The sequence below is a fragment of the Bos indicus genome, chromosome 20, assembly GCF_029378745.1.
Source record: "Bos indicus isolate NIAB-ARS_2022 breed Sahiwal x Tharparkar chromosome 20, NIAB-ARS_B.indTharparkar_mat_pri_1.0, whole genome shotgun sequence".
NCBI classification, from domain to species: Eukaryota; Metazoa; Chordata; class Mammalia; order Artiodactyla; family Bovidae; genus Bos; species Bos indicus.
This window is the reverse complement of record NC_091779.1, coordinates 58929581-58952028: the sequence shown is the minus strand read 5'-3', so window position 1 is coordinate 58952028 and position 22448 is coordinate 58929581. Positions and strand designations below refer to the sequence as shown.

The 22448-nt window shown below is 46.6% G+C and overlaps 1 protein-coding gene across 1 annotated transcript in view; it reads right to left on the bottom strand.

The window, feature by feature from the left end:
* The window catches only part of DNAH5 (dynein axonemal heavy chain 5), a 329281-nt gene extending 307225 nt beyond the window's left edge, over positions 1-22056 (bottom strand). Inside the window, exon 1 of the mRNA XM_070774842.1 lies at positions 21878-22056. Coding sequence (XP_070630943.1) covers positions 21878-21889 — 12 coding nt within the window. The 5' untranslated portion in view covers positions 21890-22056. The remainder of the gene's footprint in view (positions 1-21877) is intronic.
* Positions 22057-22448: the final 392 nt, after the last annotated feature.

Here is a 22448-nt window from a genome sequence, read left to right as displayed (position 1 = left end):
CCCCAAGCAATCTGTTGCTAAGCTTGGGGGCATTCATAAATGTTTGATTATAAAGTGTCGCTCTCGTTAGCAGTCTTAATAGGATGACTCATTCACTGCACTGCATGCACTCCAGCTCAGTTGTACCCAACTCTGAGGCTCCCTGGACTGCAGCCTGCCAGGCTCCCTCATCCATGGGATTCTCCAGGCAAGAAGACGCTAGTAACCCCAACTAAAAACTCAGGGTTCACAGGGCTCTGTCTAGCCGTGGAATCCAGCGTAAAGTATCTGAGTCCTGGATCAGATAACCAAATTGAAAACCAAATGTGGTTTTCAAAAAGTCTAACTGTTGCTTGCATTATCTCCAGGAATATGGAAGAGGATTAGATTTATAACCCATAGCAACATTTCTCAAAGCCTCTCCTTCTGCTTTTCCACTTGCTTCCACCCCAAAGCTGTCCCTGGATTTCTCACACACAGACCTTCCACAGCCTTTCTCTCTCCCCTCCTCATTTCCTCTTTCCTGGCTAAATCCCTCAGTGCAGCTCAGTCGTGTCCAACTCTTTGCGACCCCATGGACTGCAGCATGCCAGGCCTCCCTGTCCATCACCAACTCCTGGAGTTTATCAAAACTCATGTCCGTTGAGTCGGTGAAATGCCATCCAACCATCTCATCCTCTGTCATCCCCTTCTCCTCCTGCCCTCAATCTTTCCTAGCATCAGGGTCTTTTCCAATGAGTCAGCTCTTCGCATCAGGTGGCCAAAGTATTGGAGTTTCAGCTTCAACATCAGTCCTTCCAATGAACACCCAGGACTGATCTCCTAACCCTAAATCCTTCCCGCTTTTAAAATAGACAGCTAGTAGTAAGCTACTGTTTAGCACATAAAGCTCAGCTCGGTACTCTGTGATAACCTAGATGGTTGGGATGGGTGGGGGTGGGAGAGAGGCTCAAAAAGGAGGGGATATATGTATACATATATACTATGTATACAGTACATATCTGTATATATGGCTCATATATGTATATGCATATACTGTTCTGTGCAGCAGAAACCAACACAACACTATAAAGCAGTTATACTCCAATAATAAAAGAAAGATGATAGTAGTCAAAGAAAAAAAAAATCCTTCCCGCTTTCTTGCCTCTCTGGTTCATAGCCAGACTAGTAGCTCCAAATTCTCCTGTGAAGGTGGAAAAAAAGCTCAAACCCTCACATGGAAATCCCAGGTCTCAGCCCAGGCCAAATGGGATTCAGAAACATCTGAGTCCATATGGATGTCTGACACGAGCTGGGGAAGTCCTCAGGAAAGGTGATTCCATAAGGATTTTAGGGGTTTTCTTCCCATTATCTTATTTCGGTCAACGGAGAAGAACGAATCTTGTGTAGGGTCGCAGGGGAGAACCAGGGAGGGAAGAACAGAAAGGCAGCTCTTCCAGATGATGCTTCAGGCCCTGAATCACGGCTCAGGGCTGAGTCTCAGGGGAAGGGGCCCCCCACGAGCTCCAGGGGAAATCTGAGAACTGGGGAGAAAGCGAGTGCAGCTTTGATGCTCGTGGGGCCAAGTACCATCCTTCATGAGAGAGGGTATCAACTCCTTTCCCCACTGATGGATGGTGAGTTTTAGGTGTCAATGTGGCTACACACAGAACCCAAATATTTGGTCAAATGCTAGTCTAGATGTCGCTGTGAAGCTATCTCTTCGATGAGATTAACAAATTAATCAATAGATTCTGAATAAAGCAGATAGCATATTGAAAAGCAGAGACATTACTTTGCCAACAAAGGTCCGTCTAGTCAAGGCTATGGTTTTTCCTGTGGTCATGTATGGATGTGAGACTTGGACTGTGAAGAAGGCTGAGCGCTGAAGAATTGATGCTTTTGAACTGTGGTGTTGGAGAAGACTCTTCAGAGTCCCTTGGACTGCAAGGAGATCCAACCAGTCCATTCTGAAGGAGATCAGCCCTAGGATTTCTTTGGAAGATATGATGCTAAAGCTGAAACTCCAGTACTTTGGCCACCTCATGCGAAGAGTTGACTCATTGGAAAAGACTCTGATGCTGGGAGGGATTGGGGACAGGAGGAGAAGGGGACGACAGAGGATGAGATGGCTGGATGGCATCACCAACTCGATGGATGTGAGTCTGAGTGAACTCCGGGAGTTGGTGATGGACAGGGAGGCCTGGCGTGCTGCGATTCATGGGGTCACAAAGAGTCAGACTGAGCAACTGAACTGAACTGAACTGAACTGAAAGCAGATTACCCTCCATAATGTCCGTGGGCATCATCCAATCAGATGAAGGCTCTAAGAGACAAAAGAGGGAGATTTTCCCTGAAGAGGGAATCTCTTCCTCGGCAGAGACAGGAGTCTGGGAGAGATATTTGCCGGTACTGACTCTTGCCCTTTTCTCAGACCCAGTCCCCTTGCTGCCCACACTGTGATTCCCCAGGCCACCCTGGCCACTCCGGCCCCTCTTCTTCCTCTGGTTTCATTGGTTTAGGTTTCCCCAACCAAAAAGATCCTAATCAACACATGATTAGGAATGATAAATTCTGCAGGAAGCATTTACTAGAAAATATATTAAAATCCCTGGTGGCTCAGTGGTAAAGAATCTGCCTGCAAGTACAAAAGACACGGGTTCGATCCCTGGGTAGGGAAGATGACCTGAAGAACAAAATGGCAATCTGCTCCAGTATTCTTGCCTGGGAAACCCCATGGACAGAAGAGCCTGGCGGGCTACTAGTCCATGGGGCTGCAAAAGAGTCAGACATGCCTTAGTGACTGAAAAACAATACTAATGAAAATCCATGACCAATATTTACGGAGTTCCCTGATGGGCTCCTGTGAGCAGGGATTGGGGTAAAAACTATGCAAGATCACAGCACCCCACGCTTCCCTGCACCACCTCTCATGTGTTTGGCCTCATCTGTCTCTGAGGCCCTGGACCACTGTCCTGCCCCGACTGTGGCTCTGAGACATCTCTGGGTGAGCACTGACCACCTTTGCATACACACAGCCCACAGCAGCTCTGACTTCATTTCCAGCCGGTGTGCCTCTCACTTCCTGCCTGGGGTTCCCTGTTGCCACGAGACACCTGGAATCTGCTTGTCACCCAAAATGCACAACCAGAAGAGCAAAGGAATTCATGTCAGTGAAGCAAACGCTCACAGCGGGAAAGTGTAACATGAGATAAGCTCTCCTTCTCCCCCCAACCCCACTTCCCCCCACCTCAATCCACCCCTACCGCCCACCCCTCCCACTGCTGCATGGCTCTAGGTCCAGGCTGCCTCGTGGCAGACAGTCCCAACAGACTTTACCTGGAAATAATTTGGGACATACTACATTACACATGTTCCTATTGGTTTTCTGGCTTCCCAGGTGGCGGTAATGGTAAACAACCCACCTGCCAATGCAGGAGACCTAAGAGATGCAATTTGATCCCTGGGTCGGGAAGATCCCCTGGTGGAGGGCATGGCACCCCACTTCAGTATTCTTGCCTGGAGAATCCCATGGACAGAGGAGCCTCGCAGGCTACAAGTCCATAAGTTCACACAGAGCTGGACACGACTGAAGCAACTTAGCATGCATGCATGCATTGGTTTTCTTTCTTTCCCTACTTCACTCCGCTTTCTCCTCACACGTGCTTTCCTGGGATTGCACTCCCAAATAAATTGGTAAGACAAATCCACAACCAGGCTCTGCATTTTTTAGAGAAGCCATTCCAAGATGTTCTTGCTTTAAATGAGGTCTATGGTCAAGTTGGGCTTCCCTTGTGGTTCAGTTGGTAAAGAATCCCCCTGCAACGTGGGAGACCTGGCTTCAATCCCTGGATTGGTAAGATCCCCTGGAGAAGGGAAAGACTACCCACTCCAGTATTCTGGCCTGGAGAATTCCATGGACTGTATAGTCCATGGGGTCGCAAAGAGGTGGACACGACTGAGCGCTTTTCACAACATGGTCAGGTTAGAAGCTGAATATGGTAGAGATGAAAAATTCCTGGTTTCCTTTCTGGGTAACTGAAGCTGCAATAGGACACAACTGGATACAAGACATATAAAGCAATTCATCCTCCAACGAGTGGGCTACCCTGAGCGCTGCTGTAGGAAGGTATCAGCAATCGACTTCTCACACAAGAGAATGAAAGGAAGGGCCTATTAGCAACTGATGAAGTTTAATGCCTCATTATCCACCAAATATGAGAGAATTTAATAGGATGCTTCAGTGGGAGTTCTCAAATGATGACTGCTTTTGCCTGGAGTAAAAATGAACACACAGTGAGTGAGAAGCCTGTCTGTCACCGGAAAACAAAACCGAGAGGCCAAATTCAAGGAAGCTACTTCCTTGACAGCCACTAGGTGGCGAGCTTAACCATCTTTTGGATTCTTGACGCAATCACTCCAGCATTGGCTCAACTGTTCTTAGTCTGGAAAGAATTTGTTAGTTGACAAAGATCTTTTGTACTTGCAATAATCTGAGTGCAAGGACCCTCTAAATTTAAAAGTTGAGAATTATTTTATTATAGATAATATATTATATATTTTATTATATTATATAATATACATATTTATATAAATATATTGTTTATATAATAAATATATATTATATGAATATAATATTATATGATTATTATATATACATCATATATTATATGATTATATAATAACATAATTATATTACATATAAATTACATTATATGTAAATATATATTATAATAATTATAAAAATGTTATATAAATAATATATTATATAATAACACACAATAAAACAATTCTCAACTTTTCTCAACTCAGTCGTGTCTGACTCTTTGTGGCCCCACAGACTGTAGCCCACCAGGCTCCTCTGTCCATGCGGATTCTCTAGGCAAGAATACTAGAGTGGATTGCCATGCCCTCTTCCAGGGGATCTTCCCAACCCAGGGATTGAACCCAGGCCTCCTACATTGCAGGCAGATTCTTTACCAGCTGAGCCACCCGGGAAGCCATAGATAAGATAAAGTTCAGATAAATGTAAAGCATAGAGACCATCATAGTTGTCTGTTGGCTGTGTGTATTTTTCTCTTGCTGCTCCTTTAGCTTCCTGCTCTCAGGAGGGCTGCATTATTACAGTGTTTGATGAGGCCATTGGCTTTGTTTTACTTTACTTTGAAAGGATATGGGTGTCTGTTGTTTATTTTTTTTAATACTTTAATTTTATTGGAGTGCAGCTGATCTACAATGTTGTACTAGCGTCAGGTGTACAGCAAAGTCACTCAGTTACACAAACCCATATATCCACTCTTTTTTAGATTCTTTTCTCACAGAGGTCACCGCAGAATATTGGGCAGAGTTCCTCGTGCACTACAGTAGCTCCTTGCTGGGTTTTCTATCTTATATACAGCCGTGTGTACATGTTTATCCCAAGTTCCTGGTATACCTCTCCCCGCCTGCCACATTTCCCCTTTGGTAAGCATGTTTGTTTTCAATATTTATAAGTTTGCTTCTGTTTTGTAAATAAGTTCATTTGTATCTTTTTTCTAAATTAAATTCCATATATAAGTGATATCATATGATATTTGTCTTTCTCTGTCTGACTTAGTATGATAATTTCTAGGTCCATCCATATTGCTGAAAATGGCATTATTTCATTCTTTTTTATGGCTGAGTAATATTCTAAACACCAGAAATGTAAATACAGGCCACAAGGACTAGAGACTGAGCCTAATTAGCTCAATCAGACAAGACCTGAAATCAAGGGGGGGGGAAGTGGCAGTTTTACAACCCAAACTGCTGGGACGGCTCCCTCAGCCAAGCCGTACGGGTAGTAAGTCTTAGTCAGCTGAGGAAGCAACCTTGACGTATTCCAACTGTTCTCTGTAAACTAGTATCCGCCTGCCAACCCAGGAGACGCAGGTTTGATCCCTGGGTTGGGAAGCCCCCCTGGAGTAGGAAATGGCAAGAAAATTCCTAGAAAATTCCATGGACAGAGGAGCCTAGCAGGCTACAGTCCATAGTGTCGAAAAACGGTTGGACACAACTTAGCAACTAAACAACTGTGAAATCGGCTAAGCAACTAAACAACTTAGCAACTAACAATTTTTCATTGCACATAGTATCAGATCCTCTTTACCCATTAGGTGTTTGCTGTTTAAACAAGGTGCTTTTATAACCAAAAAATCTCCTTAAAAGCATTTCTCAAGTGAAACCAGGGCAGAAATGGAAGCCTGAAGACACAGAAAGGGCAAGGTGGGGGAGGCGGGATTGGAGGATGGGAGCAGAGGCGCAGGGGTATTGTCATAACAATGACATATACACACATATGTATGTATTGTTGTTGTTCAGTCACTCAGCCGTGTCCAACTCTCTGTGACCCCGTGGACTGCAGCACACCAGGCTTCCCTGTCCATCACCAACTCCCGGAGCTTGCTCAAACTCATGTCCATCGAGTCGGTGATGCCATCCAACCATCTCATCCTCTGTCATCTTCTTCTCCTCCTGCCTTCAATCTTTCCCAGCATCAGGATCTTTTCCAATGAGTAGTTCTTCACATCAGGTGGCCAAAGGATTGGAGCTTCAGCTTCAGCATCAGTCCTTCCAATGAATATTCAGGGCTGATTTCCTTTAGGATTGTTTTGATCTCCTTGCTGTCCAATGGACTCTCAAGAGTCTTCTCTAACATCACAGTGCAAAAGCATCAATTCTTTGACACTCAGCTTTCTTTATAGTCCAACTCTCACATCCACACATGACTACTGGAAAAACCATAGCTTTGACTAGATGGACCTTTGTCAGCAAAGTAATGTCTCTGCTTTTTAATATGCTGCCTAGGTTGGTCATAGCTTTTCTTCCACGGAGCAAGCATCTTTTAATTTCACGGCTGCAGTCACCATCTGCAGTGATTTTGGAGCCTAAGAAAATAAAATCTGTCACTGTTTCCATTGTTTCCCCATCTATTTGCCAAGAAATAATGGGAGCAGATGTTATGGTCTTAGTTTTTTGAACGTTGAGTTTTAAGCCAGCTTTTTCACTCTCCTCTTTCACAATACATATATATTGTTGTATATATATGTATAAATTATTAACATAGGAAATACTTTACAAAACCTTCATAGCTTCACAATAAGAGATTCGTAAAATAAATTACTATAGAGGTATTCAATGCATTAAAAATCATGTTCAAGAGACATTTTAAAGAAATTGAAACACTTATGATACACTGTAAAATGACAAAAATCAGGCTCCAAAAGAGTAAGAATCAATTTTTGTAAAAAAAAAAAATGTATTCAATAAAAACTAAATTGTATATACATGTATGTGGGGAGAGAGGGAGAGAGAGAGGGAGATTGTTTCTGAGACTGAGAGGCTGGCTTACTTATTTTTATGTTCTTTTTGCTTCTTGTGTTTCCTAGGTTTACCTCTTTCTTATTTTCATTTTAATTACTAGCATTATTCTCCACCTGGCCCTGTTCTAAGCACTTTTAAATATCAGCTCACTGGATATTCACAACATGTTTAGGAAGTAGTTACTGTTACTTTCTCCATTTTTATAGGTTAAAACATTGATGCCCAGGGATGTCCACTTACCTACTGAGGTTAAGGCAGGAGATAGAAGCCCTCCCCAACCCCCAGATAAAGCAATTTGAGTTCATTCACCATGGACTGAAACTCCAAAATATCAAAAGCAGGATAATCAAGACAGGAGGCTGGTCAGGGCCCAGATAAAAGATAAGAGACCACATATTTCTTACTCTCTAAGTCAAGGAAACCCTCGAAACTAGAAAGTTCCTTGGGGGTCGAAAAAGGAGGGGGTCCCACCCCATAGTAAGTGATGTCAACTACCCATAGGCCTCTGGTGGAATCCATCTTGACTGACAGATGTCTGCGTGCACACACACGGGAGGATCCTGAGATAAACCACATGCAGACACAGAACCAGACAAATCAAAGTGACTGGCCAAAGGAAACCTGGAAGAAATTCCCCATAAAAGCGATTTAAAATACCACAAGGACACGACACTCTCTCTGAGCCTTCTCATGTATCTATCCACATGTAAGGAGCTCTTTTCCTCCCAATAAACACTTTACTTGTCTCACTCTTTTCCATCATTGCGGAAATTCTTTCTTGCAAAGCCGAAGGGCCAGGGCCTGGTCACCGACCACTGGTCTAGTGGCTAGGATTTGGAGCTCTCACTCAGTCTTGTGACCTGGCCTCAATCTCTGGCTGGGAAACCGATGCCCAGCTTCAAGTTGCTGCACGCCGAGGCCACCTGAGATCAAGGTCACACAGCTGAGATCAAGGTCACTGAGCGTGGGAGCCAGGATTCAGACCCAGGAAATCTGACTCCAGATTCTGTGTTACTAAATTAATATTTTTAACAGAGGGAGAGGGCTTCCCTAGTGGCTCCGTGGTAAGGAATCCACCTGCCAATGCAGGGACATGGGTTCGATCCCTGGTCGGGGAAGATCCCACAACTCAGTCTGTGTGCCACAGCTACTGAAGCACACGTGCTCTGTGGCAAGAGAAGCCACCGCAATGAGCCCGCACATCGCAAGGAAGAGCCCCGTTCACCACAACTAGAGAAAGCCTGCAAGCAGCAATGAAGACCTGCAAGCAGCACTGCCATAAATAAATGAATGTTTAAAAAAATAAATAAATAAAAAGAGAGAGAAAGGATAAAGAAAAAGGAAGGAAGCAAAGAAGGAAGAGAGGAAATTGCCTCAAGGGAACAATATACATTTGCTTTAAAAAAAAAAAAAGAAAGAAACCTTTGAAAAGCATTTAATGCCTCCAAATTTTATTTTTAAAAGAAATTTGGTTTTTTAAAAGGCAAAGAGAAAATGTAAACTGAAAAAAAAATAGGTAACAAACATTGAATTGGCTAATCCCTAATAAATTAACTGCAGGAATCCAGAATCATGCAAACAAAACTGGCTTAAATAAGAGGCTCTTCTTCTCCCCCACTCACCCCCTGAATACTTGGTGCTACAGCTCCCCTCTTAGAGCGCAATCCATTTCGAAGGGCTGGATTTACCTCTCTGCCCTGGACAAGTCTGGACTTTGCCTCTCCAGAGCATGCCTCAACGTGACCAGCACGAAAGTCATCTGTTTGTTTTTTTTGAACCAAGTTAAAAAAAAAAAAAAAAAACTAGTAAAACAGGGGAAAAGGCGTAACACCCAAGCAGAAAGTATGTGTGTGCTGTGTGCTTAGCCAGTCATGTCTGACTCTGTGACCCCTTGGACTGTAGCCCACCAGGCTTCTCCGTCCATGGGATTCTCCAGGCAAGAATACTTGAGTGGATTGGCATTTCCTCTCCCAGGGGATCTTCCAGACCCAGGGATCGAACCTGCCTCTCTTGTGTCTCCTGCATTGCAGGCAGATCCTTTACCCGCTGAGCCACTGGGGAAGTCTAAGCTGAAAGTACCTTAATATGAACTTTTATTCTATGTCTGTCTTCTTCAAGACCAAGGGCTGGAAATGAACCAATGATATCTTTCTGCTGCTAACACCAAACAGCCAGGTGGGCAGCCGGCTGCTCTGTGTGACTCTGTGTAAGGAGAGAAGGTGTCCACCCGAATGGCTCCCTTTCCTGGATGCATGCTTTTCGGGGTGACCAGACCCAAGGACTCAGGTGGGGTTTCAGGGAGAGGAAGGAAAGGGGGAGAAGAGGAAGTGGAGGGGAAGAAACAGGAGAGAGAGGTGACAAGAGCAGTGAAGACAGAAAAGAGATGGACGTGGTGGGGGAGCTCTTTTTCTTTCTTTCTTCCTTTTTTTTAAATAAAATCTGGGGGGAGGGTATGTTTTTAAATATTTATTTATTTATTTGGCCTCACTGGGTTTTAGTTGCAGAACTCAGGATCTTTAGCTGTAGCATGTGGGAATCTAGTTCCCTGACCAAGGATCGAACCCAGGTCCCCTGCCTTGGGAGCGTGGAGTCTTAACCACCAGACCACCAGGGAAATCTCTCATTTTCCTACTACTGTGGTTAACACGTCGAGGAGTGGGTCACACCCATATGTTGAAACTCACACAGTCTAAAAACAAGAAGAGAACTATCTCGTTCTTGTCCTCTGCCCCTAGGTGCGGACTTCAAGGCAAACATCATCTGCAGAGGTGGGGAATGTGTCTTGACCTCTTAAAACACACGGCCAGGATTAAATGTGGTAAAGAAGTCTGAGTGTCATATGTAACAAGCACTTGAGAGAATCCTTTCTTTCACCGCAATATCCTTCAGTACACACAGCAGGAATTAACAGACTTTGTTAACAATAATCTTAATATAAATAAAGCAAGTGCTGTGTGGGTGAAGACCCAAGCCCCCAAATCAACAAAGTCATGTCATAAATCCCCGAGGAATGCGACCAATGACATTCACCCCATTAGCTCATCCAGGTACCTGGCTCCCAGGAAGCAGGTATTTTTTTCAACAGTCAAGGATTAAATGGTTTTCAGAGACTCGTTCAAAGGGCCTCTCGACTCCACTTCACAGAACCAAAGGTGTGCCTGGTCTGACCCACCAAAGATTGACTGGGTGGTGGTTGTTACTTGAGCCGCAGGAACAGAAATTGCTGAGCTAAACTGAGTAGCTGGGAAGAGCCTCGAATTCCCAAAACCCAAATGATCTGCACAGGATGACTGTCTACCTCCCAGCCCCCAACAGACACACTACTCCCACCATGTCCAGAATTTTTGCTGCTTTAGTCACTAAGTCATGTCTGACTCTTGCAACCCCATGGACCGTAGCCCACTAGGCTCCTCTGTCCATGGGATTCTCCAGGCAAGAATACTGGAGTAAGTTTCCATTTCCTTTTCCACGGGGATCTTCCCAATGCAGGGATTGAACCCAGGTCTCCTGCATTGCAGGCAGATTCTTTACCAACTGAGCTACGAGGGAAGCTGCCACCAAGTCCAGCAGACCCTATCAAAAAAAAAAAAAAAAAAAAATCCACCCAGAGACTTCCCTAGCAGTCCAGTGGTTAGGACTCTGCACTTCCACTGCTGGGGGCATGGGTTCAATCCTTGGTCAGGGAACTAAGATCCCAGAAGCCACATGGCATGGCCACAAAAAAAAAAAAAAAAAAGGAAAGAAAAACCTACCCAATTCCCAGATTACCCACAAAATTGCACATTTAAGAAATCCAGAGGAGGATGGAGATCAAGGTAAGGATGAAGGAAAACCCATGATATCTCTTTTCAGAATTTTTGCATCACTGTTTTTAATAGATCATTTGCACCTATCATTCATTGCTCTTAAGCCTTTGTCCAAAACAGATGAATATTTTAACCTAATATCTTTATATTTATGCATTCACTGGTGACGGCCTAAGTCCTATTTTATTTCATTTTGGTGCCAGTGGCCTACGAATTTGCCTTTAAACATCTATTCTGAAGAAATTCCACTGCAAGAATACCTCTCTATATTTGGGGAGATCCCCTTGTAATGGAGCTGGCTTCTGTGACACGCTTCATAAAGAAATGCCAAGTTGATGGTATTTCAGGGCCACGTAATGTTATTCCCCAATACGAAAGGGAGATCAAAAAGGCAAGAATACATCACTAGCCATTTTTAAATCTTTATGGTAAATTTAAAATATTAGATCCCTGGCCATATATGAACACACAGTTACCAAAAGAGCTAAAACTCCCAGGGTGGAACTTAACCAGCCTCTCCTAAACCAACCATCACTACGGGGGCCACTAGATAATGACCCACTTACTTCCTTGGATGTCTTAACTATCCCAGAAACATTAGAGCTCTTTTTTGGGAAGTGGAAATCTATTTCTGTTATTCATTAACACCCTTAAAGCATATATAAGCCAATGAGAGAGCAGTGGGGAGTCACAAACACAAGATATGATTAAGGTCTCCAGTGAAGGGCCAGTGGATGCCCACTTTTTCCCTCAGCAGTGCCTGTCTACACTTGCTCAGCTTTAAAATGGAGGATCTAAAATTCTAACGCAGATCAAACCAGGTCCCAAAGTCATGATGAAGTTGCTGTTGCTCAGTCGCTAAGTCATGTCCAACTCTTAGCAACCCCACAGACTGCAGCACACCAAGCTCCCCTGTCCTTCACTATCTCCAAGAGTCTGCTCAAACTCATATCCTTTGAGTTAGTGATGCTATCTAACCATCTCAGCCTCTGCCACCCTATTCTCCTTTTGCCTTCAATCTTTCCCAGCACCAGGGTCTCTTCCAATGAGTCAGCTGTTTGCATCAGGTGGCCATAAGTATTGAAGCTTCAGCATCAGTCCTTCCAATGAATATTCATGATGAAGTTAATGAACAAATATAACCATGATGCAGATGCTACAACAGGTCCAGAAAGAAGTTAAATCTGCTCTGTTTTTATTACTCTCTCTAAAATTTCTCCTTAAGCAGGTGGAACATATTTTCAAGGTACATGAAGGGACTTGGGAGGGACTTTTCATTTTTAAGTAGGAACTAGAAAGGTCTCCACAAGTCTGGGAAAAGGATGCTGGATACCCAAGGGTTCTGAGATTAACTTTCTTGGCAAAAAGAATGTCAAATATTCCACCCACTCTGTTATCAGTTGTAAAGGTAACAAAATAGAGATCACACAGAGTTTCAGTTCAGTTCAGTCACTCAGTCATGTCCGACTCTTTGCGACCCCCTGTACTGCAGGACTCCAGGCTTCCCTGTCCAACACCAACTTCTGGAGTTTGCTCAAATTCATGTCCATAGAGTCGGTGATGCCATCCAACAATCTCATCCTCTGAGGAGGCCAGTTTGAGGCTTTGCCCCACACTGATTTCCCTGTGTTATTCATGCCACCATAACCATGTGTGTTTTGTGCTGAATCGGTTTTCATTTTAACCTGTTTAGGATTTCCAGCAATTTGACATGCGTGTCTTCCCAATGAGATGGTTAAACCTTTTTGAGAATGAAGACATGTGCTTTCAGTTTCTTTTATATCCCCCATGATGCCTTGTAAAGCACAGCATCTGTGGCAGGCATTTAACAGGATGTCTGGGACCCCACCACCAAAGCCAGTCCATGGGAAAACCGGGACAAAGGCAAAATTATTCTTTAGCTCCTTCCTTCCACCCCTTCACCCCTTCTCCCTTCCCATCCTCCCACTAGAGCCAAGAGCTCCCACATAAACCATTTAGCACTTACTTAGGCCAAAGTGGAGTGGATCTTGATTTAGTGGGGCCTGAGGTTTATGCAAATTGGGGGCCTCACATTAATAAAAGAGCTGAATAATAAAAGAGTTGAATCAATAAAAGAGTCACTCAGTCATGTCCAACTGTTTGTGACCCCATGAACTGTAGCCTGCCCTCCAGGATCCTCTGTCCATGGGATTTTCCAGGTAATACTGGAATGGGTAGTCATTCCCTTCAGAAGACCTTCCCGATCCAGGGATCAAACCCATGTCTCCCACATTGGAGATAGATTCTTTACCATCTGAGCCACCAGGTTTAAGCAGATTGGGCATCCCACATTAAGAAAGAGAGTTAGAAACACAAAATTAGGCATTAAAGCAAATATTTAGGTAGAAATAACAAATAAAATATAACAAATTACAAATTGCTTAAGGCTGGTAACACAAAAGCGAGGAAATAAATAACAGAATATTTGTATTAATTTCCTAGAAAACTTTTATGTCAAAATAGATATATACAGAAATATAGATAGATACAGTTTTGGCTGAAAACTCTTTGATCTCCTTACAACTTTGCAATGTTGTCTGTAGAGTGAATACAAAGATAATTTAGACCTTCCTTCAGCAGGACTGAATGCGATTTGTCTTTTATGATGAAGAGATCATATGCTCACAACACACAAGTTCCCCAGACAGAGGTATTGGCGATTTACTGTTTACAGGTTTGGGTCCTACAAACAAAGGATTTTGATCAAATCTATTTTGCACAACTTCTTTCCTAAAGGAAGAAAATGTATAGTGTGTTTACAATTATATTATTACATTATCAAGAGCAGTCATGACAGAACAGAATTTCCATTTTTCAGTAGACAGTGATGAGAAACCAGTGCTCCACTTCGGACATATCTGGTGATTAAAAGTTTTCCGTAGCTAGCTTCTGGCTCATCCATTTCAAACTGAGTCTCTCCGCTATGGAGCCCCTCTTTCCATGAAGGGCACCACAGGACACTTTTACATTGAACGTGACCCCAGCCTTGAACCTTTAGGTCATGAGTCTGGCCAAGTGGACACAGCAGAAGGAATGCTTGGCAGAGACATGTAGCAAAATATATTTGTGCTAGCACTTTGCTATATCCCTGCATTTAGGTAATAAAGATGAGGCAACTTCTGCCTTCTTCTCTGGAATTCTCTCTGTGGAGGCTCTCGGCCATCATGAAAGCAGTCAATTGCCCTGAGATCACCTTGCTGTGAGGAAGCCTATTCATAGAGACCAACCACGTGGAGCCGTGTCTCAGACCAGTCGAGTCTGATGTGAGACACAGGAAGAGGAAAAGGGAGATGCCTGTCCAGTCCTCGCTCCTCCAGCCACCAATGAAAACCCCCCAGCTAAGCCCATTCCTGGGCTCCTGACCCACAGAAACTAGACAAGATAGTACAGTAGCTGGTGCTACTTTAAGCTAGTAAGTTTGGAGTGACCTCAAGAGCAGCAATGACAATCAGCATAACCTCCAACTTTCCAGAGCTTCCACACTCATCTGAAAGGAAACACTTCTAATATTGCTGCTCAGTGTCCATCTCAACATTGTTTGCTGTAAAATACGGATGTCAAATCCAGGTCAAGGTTCCTCCTGGCCCAGCTGGTCCTTATCTGAATGGCAGCAGCCACCTTTCTTCCAAGATGTCCCCTGAGTCCCCAACACAGCCCCTGACACTTGACCCTCTTTGGGGAGGGTTGCCGGAGTCTGAGGTGACTGCTTGCTCTGGGCTAAGCCTTGCTTTGCTTCTTTGTAATGAGCAATAACATGGACACTTCAGGACACCAATGGATCACAAATCCTTTTATTCTTTACCCTGAATAAGCTAAACAATGATCGGAAGTGGCCCACCGAGCTTTCAGCCCTCCAAGAGTAAGATTCTTTATTTTTTCTGAAGTCCAAGAGTCCAAGGAAGTCCACGCCCACTCCCTTCGTGATGGGTATGAGGTGGGTGAGGGTGGGTCGCCCACTCCCTTCGTGATGGGTATGAGGTGGGTGAGGGTGGGTCGCCCACTCCCTTCGTGATGGGTATGAGGTGGGTGAGGGTGGGTCGCCCACTCCCTTCGTGATGGGTATGAGGTGGGTGAGGGTGGGTCGCCCACTCCCTTCGTGATGGGTATGAGGTGGGTGAGGGTGGGTCGCCCACTCCCTTCGTGATGGGTATGAGGTGGGTGAGGGTGGGTCGCCCACTCCCTTCGTGATGGGTATGAGGTGGGTGAGGGTGGGTCGCCCACTCCCTTCGTGATGGGTATGAGGTGGGTGAGGGTGGGTCGCCCACTCCCTTCGTGATGGGTATGAGGTGGGTGAGGGTGGGTCGCCCACTCCCTTCGTGATGGGTATGAGGTGGGTGAGGGTGGGTCGCCCACTCCCTTCGTGATGGGTATGAGGTGGGTGAGGGTGGGTCGCCCACTCCCTTCGTGATGGGTATGAGGTGGGTGAGGGTGGGTCGCCCACTCCCTTCGTGATGGGTATGAGGTGGGTGAGGGTGGGTCGCCCACTCCCTTCGTGATGGGTATGAGGTGGGTGAGGGTGGGTCGCCCACTCCCTTCGTGATGGGTATGAGGTGGGTGAGGGTGGGTCGCCCACTCCCTTCGTGATGGGTATGAGGTGGGTGAGGGTGGGTCGCCCACTCCCTTCGTGATGGGTATGAGGTGGGTGAGGGTGGGTCGCCCACTCCCTTCGTGATGGGTATGAGGTGGGTGAGGGTGGGTCGCCCACTCCCTTCGTGATGGGTATGAGGTGGGTGAGGGTGGGTCGCCCACTCCCTTCGTGATGGGTATGAGGTGGGTGAGGGTGGGTCGCCCACTCCCTTCGTGATGGGTATGAGGTGGGTGAGGGTGGGTCGCCCACTCCCTTCGTGATGGGTATGAGGTGGGTGAGGGTGGGTCGCCCACTCCCTTCGTGATGGGTATGAGGTGGGTGAGGGTGGGTCGCCCACTCCCTTCGTGATGGGTATGAGGTGGGTGAGGGTGGGTCGCCCACTCCCTTCGTGATGGGTATGAGGTGGGTGAGGGTGGGTCGCCCACTCCCTTCGTGATGGGTATGAGGTGGGTGAGGGTGGGTCGCCCACTCCCTTCGTGATGGGTATGAGGTGGGTGAGGGTGGGTCGCCCACTCCCTTCGTGATGGGTATGAGGTGGGTGAGGGTGGGTCGCCCACTCCCTTCGTGATGGGTATGAGGTGGGTGAGGGTGGGTCGCCCACTCCCTTCGTGATGGGTATGAGGTGGGTGAGGGTGGGTCGCCCACTCCCTTCGTGATGGGTATGAGGTGGGTGAGGGTGGGTCGCCCACTCCCTTCGTGATGGGTATGAGGTGGGTGAGGGTGGGTCGCCCACTCCCTTCGTGATGGGTATGAGGTGGGTGAGGGTGGGTCGCCCACTCCCTTCGTGATGGGTATGAGGTGGGTGAGGGTGGGTCGCCCACTCCCTTCGTGATGGGTATGAGGTGGGTGAGGGTGGGTCGCCCACTCCCTTCGTGATGGGTATGAGGTGGGTGAGGGTGGGTCGCCCACTCCCTTCGTGATGGGTATGAGGTGGGTGAGGGTGGGTCGCCCACTCCCTTCGTGATGGGTATGAGGTGGGTGAGGGTGGGTCGCCCACTCCCTTCGTGATGGGTATGAGGTGGGTGAGGGTGGGTCGCCCACTCCCTTCGTGATGGGTATGAGGTGGGTGAGGGTGGGTCGCCCACTCCCTTCGTGATGGGTATGAGGTGGGTGAGGGTGGGTCGCCCACTCCCTTCGTGATGGGTATGAGGTGGGTGAGGGTGGGTCGCCCACTCCCTTCGTGATGGGTATGAGGTGGGTGAGGGTGGGTCGCCCACTCCCTTCGTGATGGGTATGAGGTGGGTGAGGGTGGGTCGCCCACTCCCTTCGTGATGGGTATGAGGTGGGTGAGGGTGGGTCGCCCACTCCCTTCGTGATGGGTATGAGGTGGGTGAGGGTGGGTCGCCCACTCCCTTCGTGATGGGTATGAGGTGGGTGAGGGTGGGTCGCCCACTCCCTTCGTGATGGGTATGAGGTGGGTGAGGGTGGGTCGCCCACTCCCTTCGTGATGGGTATGAGGTGGGTGAGGGTGGGTCGCCCACTCCCTTCGTGATGGGTATGAGGTGGGTGAGGGTGGGTCGCCCACTCCCTTCGTGATGGGTATGAGGTGGGTGAGGGTGGGTCGCCCACTCCCTTCGTGATGGGTATGAGGTGGGTGAGGGTGGGTTGCCCACATCCCACATGCTATTGGCCCAGCCAGGAGGCTGCGTCAAGAAAGAAAGAATTCTGACTATTCACAGTAACTCTCCTGGGGTGGAAATGTTGGCCCACGGGAACCGAATCATAATTCTACTACCCACCTGGGGTAGGAACAATGACAGGCTTTCACTACATGGACTTATGAAAATAGCATGACATCTGGCAGGCGGAAACTTTGTCAGGAATCTGACGAGCATCCCATGCTTGCTCTCCCTTCCTCAATATGTATGATCCACCTCCTGCAAGACAAGCCCAAGCCACTTATCTGCATTACTCAAAACCAGTAAGCAGTGGTCACAATCTGCACATCTCATCCAGTCCCCAAAGAAACAGGGAGAGTAATCATTAATTGTGTAGTGAGTGTGAGGGGATCTTCAAAATCCTCAAGGAAAACTTGAAAAAAGCATCTGCAAGAAACAACATAATATATATTGTTGTTGTTCAGTCGCTCAGTCGTGTCCGACTCTTTGCGACCCCACGACTGCAGCACGCTGGGCTTCCCTGTCCTTCACCATCTCCCAGAGCTTGCTCAAACTCATGTCCTCTGAGTCGATGCCATCCAACCATCATGCTGCAGGAGGGGGAAAGAAAAGGAGGGAGGGGGCGGGAGACATGAAGGAAGGAAGAGAAAAGCAAGAAGAAATGAAGAAAGCGAGGGAGGGAAAGAAAAACGGAGGCCGAAAAGAATGTGTGTGCACGTGTGCTCAGTCACGTTGCGACACTCTGGACTGTAGCCCACCAGGCTCCTCTGTCCATGGGGTTTTTCAGGCAAGAATACTGGAGAGGGTTGCCATTGTCTCCTCCAGGGGATCTTCCTGATTCTGGGATTGAACCCACATCTCCTGCATTGCAGGCAGATTCTTCACCACTGAGCCATCAGGAAAGCCTGGCAGAAAAGAAAAGCAACTCATACTCCTCCCCAGAGCCCTTCCACAGGCCTGCAAACAAAGTAGGCACTTTAATAGGTGTTTTTTTAATCGAACCAAACTGCTAAAGTATCCTCTAATTTCATCTTTCCTACCCCAGCCTCAAGCATGAGTTAAATCAGCAAGAAAGCATTCATTCAGATTCCAACCAACAAACCACCCGTGGGACTTGGCAGTGGAGTGGGCCTGGCCCTGAGGGTGGGGTCACACATATCCAAGCAACATCCTGAATGCTAAACTCCTCCTAGGAGCCTCATCCAATAGCCTGGGAAACCAAAATACCCCTGGGAGGCAATTTACTCTGGCGTTGAAGCTCTCGGTTTTTATTCATAAACAAAGTAAGGAGTGAGCAGTCGTTTCACCCTTTTGGGTCTATTTGCTATAAGTAAGGCTACAAAGAGTGAAGCCGAATGCAAACAGCAGAGAGGTATAAATAAACAGCCACAGTGCTCAGTGCCAGGAAAGAGCTCAGCCTGATGAAAGGAGAAAATGTAACAGGTGAACTTCCTCCTGACATTTCTCACGCAGCAGGAACCAATTCCTCGAAATAACCGTATTCATAGCAGCCTTTCTCTAATGCTTTACTGACCTCGGACAAAGGAGAAGAACAGCATCCTTGACCATCCCCAGGGAATTGAGAGCTCCATAGAGGTCACATTTCCCAGCTGTGACAATTTATTATGTCTCAGTGTCCATTTGCTTCTATTTTTCCTAAATAATATAACCACAGAAATCCACACTGAAACTGAGCAGGATCTTTGTACCCTTCTGGGTACAAAAGCCTCTCCGTGTCCCTCATCTCTTGTTTGTAGAAAAAGCTTTGGTCTCCTAGGCCTTCTGAGTTCCAAAGAGCAGGCTTAAGCAGTTACTAATTAGAGAACAGAGGGAATGCAGAAACAAAGGAAAAGCAGTCAAGCAAGAAAAGTAATGATAGCTTCAAAAGAGTCCTGTTCCTCCTCAAGGGATACGTATAACCATCTGAGCACATCTTTGCAGACACTAAGAGCCCCCCACCCACAGGTGGAGGATGGTGACTGCATGCTGACTACGTGCTCTAGACACCAGACTGGCTGGAATCAGACAGCTGATGACTAAGATATCCTAAACATCACCATGTTACCTCACCACCAACCAATCAGAAGAAAGTCCATGAGCTGCAGCCTTCATCCCAAACACTGCCTTTAAAAACTCTCCGCTGAAAGCCATCAGAGAGTGTGTGTATGTGTATGTGTGTGTGTATATATATATATATATATGTATGTTTGCATTTTACTTAACCATATAACTTAAATATAGTGGTAAAGAACCCGTCTGCCAATGCAGTAGACATAAGAAAGAAAGTGAAAGTGAAAGTCACGTCCGACTCTGCGACCTCGTGGACTATACAGTCCATGGAATGCTCCAGGCCAGACTACTGGAGTGGGTAGCCTTCCCCTTCTCAAGGGGATCTTCCCAACCCAGGGATCTAACCCAGGTCTCCTGCATTACAGGTGGATTCTTTATCAACTGGGCTATGAGGGAACAGGAGTTCAATCCCTGGGTCAGGAAGATCCCCTGGAGAAGGAAATGGCAATCCACTCCAGTATTCTTGCCTGGAGAATCCCACGGACAGCAGAGCCTGGTGGGCTACAGTCCATAGGATTGCAAAAAGTCGGACACAACTGAAGCAACTTAGCACATATATATATATATTGCATTAGTAGCCTACATTTTTCAATCTTAAAGTGAGCATAATTAATAAAACATAAAACAGTATGGCTTTAGACTAAGAGCCATATTTTTATATCCCTACAGAGATAAAACTTGATAAACTTATGTAAGATTATAGAATATATGAAGTTTAAATTAAGATATACAAAAATATCATTGGTTTATTGGCATTAGCAGTTGCAATGCCATCTGTCATTTCAGGGTCTCTATTTTCCTGGACAGAAAATGAGGAAGAGTCACTAAAAAGATTAAATGAATTAACAGGTATTTGTCTTAATGAAATGCAACAGACATTTTGGAAATTCCAAATATTTATGGCATATAAGTTACATGAAAATAAGAGCAATAATATGAATCTATCATGGCAAGATGCTCACAAAAATAAAAGTTTGTAAAAGGTAAATATCTACAGAGGGAAGGAAACTGTTGAAGTATCATACACATAAACCATATGTATGTGTATGCATGCTCAGCCACTCACCGTATCTGACTCTGCGACCCCATAGACTGCGGGACGCCAGGCTCCTCTGTCCATGGGATTCTCCAGGCAAGAATACTAGAGTAGGTTGCCATGCCCTTCTCCAGGGGATCTTAGCCAACCAAGGATCGAATCTGCACCTCTTGCATCTCCTGCTTTGGCAGGTGGGTTCTTTACCACTGAGCCACCTCAGAAACCACATAAACTGTATACATTGCTCTTAATTAAATCAGTATTAAATTCATGTTTATTAAATCATGACAGGATGCACATTTTATTGATTAGCATACTATATTCCTATAGTAATATAGCTATAGCAGTATTAGTAAAAGTCATTCAGTCGTGTCAACTCTTTATCACCCTATGGACTATAGCCTGCCAGGCTCCACTGTACATGGAGGCAAGAGTACTGAAGTGGGTAGTCATTCCCTTCTCCAGGGGATTTTCCTCACCCAGGGATGAAAAACAGGTCTCCTGCATTGCAGGCAGATTCTTTACCATCCGAGTCACCAGGGAAGCCCAACATAGCTACAGCTAGTGTAAATGAAAAAATGTATAATGTAACCACAGAAATCCATATTGAAACTGATGGCGACCCTCTGAGGCCCTCCTGGGCACAAAAGCCCCTCCCTGTGCCCTGTTTCTTGTTTGCAGAAAAGGCTTTATAGTCTCCTAGACGTTCCCTGAGTTCCAAAGAGCAGGAATCAGTTTAGAAGACAAAGGCAAAAACAAGTAGGCGAATTTTTTTTTTACCCTATAAAACTCATTTAAGAGAGCAAAGCCAAATGGAGTGAAACCTGATTTAAATGCGCAGAATTCCTTTCCAGCCCCCTCCCCACTGCCCTGTACTGAGGCGAAATTACAAGACACCAGGAAACCACCCAACAGGGCTTCCTTGAACACCGTCTGGCTCCCTCTCTCCAAGGGAACTAAACATTTGCTTTTGTCCAAACCCAAGGGCTAACGAGAGCTAGTAACAGCCAACAAACTTCACACAAAAGCGGCCTCCGCCACGCCTGGATATATCTGATGCTCGCTCTGGGTCAATGGGTTGCTTGGGTCCACGGGTGGGCTTTCCGCAGCAGGTTGATGATAAAATGAGAAAGGCGGTCCCTGAACCTGCGCTTCTGCACTTTACTCGCGCCCTGCTAAACATGATCGACCACCACAACCTCCTGAGGGAAACAAGCAAAACTCAGAGACCGGCAACTCTAGCCCCACAAGCTCATGAAAGCGTCTTCAGGCCACGCGGCCTGAATCTGAAGCCGGGAAATAAGCCCACCCATCCTCTCCCCGTGACCGCGTGGCCTCCGGGGAGTCCCCAGCACCCAGCAGTTCCGAGGCCGCGCATGCGCCGTGGCGGGGGCGGGGCGGAGGCGTGGGAGCTGCGCGGAGGGACAGTGCACAGTACCGGCTTATCCATGGCGCTGCGGTCTGGTGCTCCGGCAGGGACACGCCACGGGTCGGGGCCCAGCTGACCGGTGCTGGGCTCTGTTGCCCACCCCTCTACCGCTGTCCCCAGCTCGCGCCGTTCCTAGGCGTCTGCTCGGGTTGCTTCTTGCTGGGCTAGGCCGGCTGTTTGTGGCTCATGTGGTTGCCATGGCGACGAGCTTTGCTCCGCCTGGACCAAGATCCCTCCTCCCGTTCCTGGTGCTCCTCGGGAAGTCGAAGTCCAGAGGGCATCGAAGTCCAGAGCACTTCATTGCCGCGCTCTCGCCACTGGTCCCACCAGAGAGGAAATTCAGTTTTCGGCTTCCGACCCCCAGATGCCGTGTTTTGGCTGCTTTCCATCAAGTTTCTGTTGGCTCTCATCCGAAGGTTACTTCTGGCATCAGCCAAGTCCACTCATTTTGAATTTCTCTGCTGAGTTTTCTATGTTTCTAGCTTCAGGAAAAAACGAATTCAAAAGGAGACTTAGTATGTTTCCATTTTAATTCCCACAGCTTCCCACAGCCTTGCCTTGTCCTGTGGTTCCTTGTTGC